The 4,925-nt window shown below is 41.1% G+C and overlaps 1 protein-coding gene across 1 annotated transcript; it reads right to left on the bottom strand.

Annotated features, from left to right (window-relative positions):
- Window positions 1-3,163: 3,163 nt before the first annotated feature.
- On the bottom strand, window positions 3,164-4,665 carry LOC132892140 (uncharacterized). Its single transcript, XM_060930534.1, has 2 exons — window positions 4,344-4,665; window positions 3,164-4,140 (listed from the first exon to the last, which is right to left on the bottom strand). Exons 1-2 carry the CDS (start codon window positions 4,465-4,467, stop codon window positions 3,164-3,166), a joined length of 1,101 nt encoding a protein of 366 aa, XP_060786517.1. The 5' UTR covers window positions 4,468-4,665.
- Window positions 4,666-4,925: the final 260 nt, after the last annotated feature.

Here is a 4,925-nt window from a genome sequence, read left to right as displayed (position 1 = left end):
GTCATCACAGGGCTGACACAGACACAGACAACCATTCACACTCACATTCACACCTACGGTCAATTTAGAGTCGCCAGTTAACCTAACCTGCATGTCTTTGGACTGTGGGGGAAACCGGAGCACCCGGAGGAAACCCACGCGGACACGGGGAGAACATGCAAACTCCACACAGAAAGGCCCTCGCCGGCCACGGGGCTCGAACCCGGACCTTCTTGCTGTGAGGCGACAGCGCTAACCACCACCACGCCGCCTGCAAGATATTAATGAAGTCCTTATTTTCAACAGTAGAGGGGGAGGAGACCATTTGAAATGAATGTAACAATACTATCTGTCAGAGCCACTTTATGTGTATTGGTTGATGACCATTTAGAAGTTGAAGTTGGAGGATGACTGTCTTCATCTTGATTTCGTTGGCTTGTGCCACTGCTGGGTGCAGACTCCATCAAAATTTCAGGGTGTTTCTTCTGTAAGCAGAAAAGCCAATCTATATTCTCAGTCTAAAGACTGTTCATGCTTTGGATCAAAGTGCCAGCAAGTTTGTTATACTACATTTGTACTGCAAATATTATTGGATTCTCTGCCTCTCTATAATGCTATGCCCAAGGCTACTTTGCGTTCACATGATATGCCAGGATGATTTGGACTTGCACAAGCAAATGAGAAATAGTGTGTTTAGATAGTCATTGTATTTCAAAGAAAGCAGGGTATAAGGTAATACTTTACATGCTTCAAGTGGTGAGTAAAGTATAATGTATTACTGATTGATTCACAGTTCCCAATGCAAATACATGCTATGGTCATCAAAATAAAAGACAGATCACACATCTGTAAACTTACCTGGAGGTGCCGTTTGAAATTTGAGGTAGCCTTTATGGAACCACACACTGGAGCACTGCAGTAATTGCAGATTGCTCTGTGGTTTCCATGTCTTGTGGGAATTGGCTCATCAAAATGAACAAGCACAAATGTCCTTTTATGCATGCTATTTCTTTGCATATTGCTGTAATCACAAAAATCAAAAGTACAAACCAGCTCTGGCCCTCAGTTAGCTTATTCCACTAGAGTATACTCCAAATAAAATGTCCTAAATGTTTGGATGACCATTTTGAAGACTTGGATAAAGCAAGGAATTCTGGGAAATGAAGTGCTGTTCTATCATTTTCCACAATTTGGAAGTTATTACAATTTTAATGTTCTGTTCGATAGAGTATGTTTTTAATGTTAATTAGTAGTAAAAAAAAAAAAGGCCCATTTACTATAAAGTATTGTGTACATAAAGTCCATGCAATAATATTTGCATGAAATTCATATTGTAATCATATGTAAATATATACACTGTAAAGCTTCATTGTTAAATACACCTTATGTATCATGAATTTCTTTGAATTTCATGGAATTCCAATTCTACTTCCTGGAATTTGAATTGCAATTCCACTTCCTGTTTGCAATCTCAATTCAAATTCAAGAATTGAATTGGAATTTAGGGGTCACTCAATTCAATTCTGAATTTTAATTTCTCATGTTTCCTGGAAACATTAAACATTAAAATCAAATTTCTTTGTATGAAAAGGCATATCGACATGACCTTGTTAACATGTATACCAAGTTTCAAATCCGTATCATGAATAGTTTTGGATAGATGCTCCAGAAAGGAACATTGCTCTTAGAAACTAAATCAAAATCTATTTATGTAAAAACTTGAGAAATACTCTTTCAAAAATCCAACCTGGCAAAAGGCACTAGTTCACATGTTGCTTGATATTTATACAAAGTTTCATGAAGATATCTTCAGTAGTTTTAAAGACATGGCCCAGAAATGAAAAAGTGACCAGACAGACAGCCGGAACCCATTTCTATATCCCCCACCAAACTTCATTTGGGTGGGGTAAAAATAAATAAATAAGTAAATAAATAAATACTATTCATGTGTAACGGGTGTGTGTTTAGGCATGAAGGAAGAGGACTTGAGATGCTGCTTTCCTGTATTTATTTTCTCCCTGCAGAAGACATCAACACAGATTATAAATTTGTCTTTTCCTTCGTTCACCTCTGCTCCTAAACATGCACACATGATAGCACCACCGGGAAGTGCAAACTAATGCTGCATGGGTTACACGACTGCATGAACAAATCGCACCAAAAATGCGAAACTAAAAACATCCACAACTCTTATATTAACGGTACAACGCAACACAAAACAACTTGGTAACAAAGTATGTAACAGAGAATAATATACACAATATATTTCAACATAAATGACTAAACTTTCAAAGAAAATAACAATATTACTGCTGTATTTTCCACACAACTTACCCTCAGCAGAATACAACAGGACTGTGAGGGCAGAGGGGAGGGGCTACAGAAGCCCAGGAGGAACAAAAAGGGCAGAGTGCAGGAGGGTAATTAACACAGGGAAAATTTATAAAATAATGGTAAATGAAAATCTCATCTCATTATCTCTAGCCGCTTTATCCTTCTACAGGGTCGCAGGCAAGCTGGAGCCTATCCCAGCTGACTACGGGCGAAAGGCGGGGTACACCCTGGACAAGTTGCCAGGTCATCACAGGGCTGACACATAGACAACCATTCACACTCACATTCACACCTACGGTCAATTTAGAGTCACCAGTTAACCTAACCTGCATGTCTTTGGACTGTGGGGGAAACCGGAGCACCCGGAGGAAACCCACGCGGACACGGGGAGAACATGCAAACTCCACACAGAAAGGCCCTCGCCGGCCCCGGGGCTCGAACCCAGGACCTTCTTGCTGTGAGGCGACAGCGCTAACCACTACACCACCGTGCCGCCCAGGTAAATGAAAATAACTCATAAAATTCATAAATACTCAATATAATCATAAAATGATAAATAAAACTTACAAATACAAATTGGAAATAAATATTTCATAAAGTGCATTTTTAAACTCTGTTACACCCACCCCCACTGAATTTTATCAAATATGAGCACCAACTACACAGTCTACACCATAGAGAACAGTACAGGTTCACAAATTACCAGGGCCCATAAACAAGAAAACCAAACACCAAATGTATCCCTTAAGGATGAAGTGGCATGAGAGCAGCGCTTATCCCTCAATCCAGCAACTGGTAACAGGGTGCCTTATACACCCCACAAGACCCCAAAACATAGTGTAGTGCAGGCTCATGACATGGTATAAAATGAAAACAGCAGAATATAATCAATACAAAAACTTTCAGACCCAAAAGGGGCATAGGCTATCTCTTGGCGAATCCTGTTGACTGTGCCGAGGATGGTTGAATTCCGGCTAAGTAGTCGTTTTGCAAGTGACAGTGATGTAAAGAAATTGTCTGTGGTAACATTTCTGCCCTTGTCCAAGAATGGTTCCATCAGCCTCATGACTACACTCTCAGACACTCTCTCCCCACGAGGCCGAGTGGGGTCCTTGCCAAGATATGGGAGGATGTTGCAGACGTATTTGGTTTTCAAGTCACACGCCACCCAAAACTTGATACCAAACTTGTCTGGTTTAGTTGCAATGTACTGTAGGAAACAGCAGCGAGTCTTGCACGGGAAAAGTTGTTCGTCAATGGTGATGTGTTGACCAGGGATGTAGGATGTGATGCAGTTGGTGACAAACAATCCCCATATGTTTGAAATTGCAGCAAACCTATCAGTCTGTACTCGCTCGCTGCGGGTGTCTCTGTCATCAAAGCGCAGGTGATGCATGATGTTTTTGAAACGCCCTCGGGACATGGTTTCGATGATGTGTGGGTTTCCCAGGTTTTTCGACCAGCAGTCATGCAGTGATGGCACCTTGATGATTCCCCTCATGATGGTGATGGAAATAAATGCCATTAGTTCAGGTATGCCCATGAACCAATCCACATGCTCAGTTTGCTTCGCATGTTGAATTGTACAGTCTCGTATGATGCCAAGCATGTCCAGAGTGATGAAACAAAGGAAGCTCTGAAGGCGACTTGTGATTGACCTCCTGGCCTTAGCGGTTGGCTCTCCATCTGTGCTGTATGGCGTTGGTGGGGTGAAATGTGGACCCGTTCCCACCTGTTCTTCATGCCATACTGTGCCATCTTTTGCAGTCTCTGCCACATCAGTCGCTAGCCGAGCTCTCTTTGTTGGTTGGGGAGCACTCTCCTCATCTGTAGCATGAAAAAATGTAATTATGAGCAATGGGAAATTCAAATGATATCACAAATGCAAGTATAGAAGCTAATCACTGCAAAAATGGTTTATTTTTCTAGTTTCAAGTAATGTAGTAAAAATCACCTCTAGTATTTTTTAACTAGAACTAGTAGTTTTTGGGAAATAACTATTATTTTTACATTGCAATAACTAATATTACCTGAAGACTGAGACAGCTCGGAGTCTGAATCCACCTGGAGATTGATGTCTTCTCCATCCGATTCGCCAGGGTCAGCTCCATCCAGGATCATTTCCAATGCCTGTTGAGTGCTGAATCTCTGCATCTTCGTTCCTTGGAGAGGAGCTTCTTTCACCACAAAATTCTTGAGGGAAATGAAGCAGTAGTCCACATGCACTGGTATTTATCCATCTAACAATTGCCAGGTTGCATTCACATGAGTCGTTATGGTCACATGGCATGAGAGATTCACACGCTAATTCAACCATTATCTGGTTGCAGTCATATGATTCGTCATGATCACATGGGAAGTTTTTCCAAGCCAGGTGTTAAGACTGAAGAGTCGAGAAAATGCAAAAATTCCTCTCGCTGGGAGTGGGCCACTAATAAAAGATTGTATTCCAGTCTTATAGAGATCAGAAAAAAGTTTTCTGAAATCATCTTGGACAAACAGCTGTTCTCTGAAAACATCATTTGCTCCCACATGCACAACAATACGTTTGATAGTTTTGTGCTCGGACATTTACATACAATTACACACACATTGTAAGGTGTGACCCCCTC

The sequence above is a fragment of the Neoarius graeffei genome, chromosome 9, assembly GCF_027579695.1.
Source record: "Neoarius graeffei isolate fNeoGra1 chromosome 9, fNeoGra1.pri, whole genome shotgun sequence".
Lineage (NCBI taxonomy): Eukaryota > Metazoa > Chordata > Actinopteri > Siluriformes > Ariidae > Neoarius > Neoarius graeffei.
The sequence above is the reverse complement of the archived record's forward strand: the minus strand, read 5'-3'. Positions and strand labels throughout refer to the sequence as shown.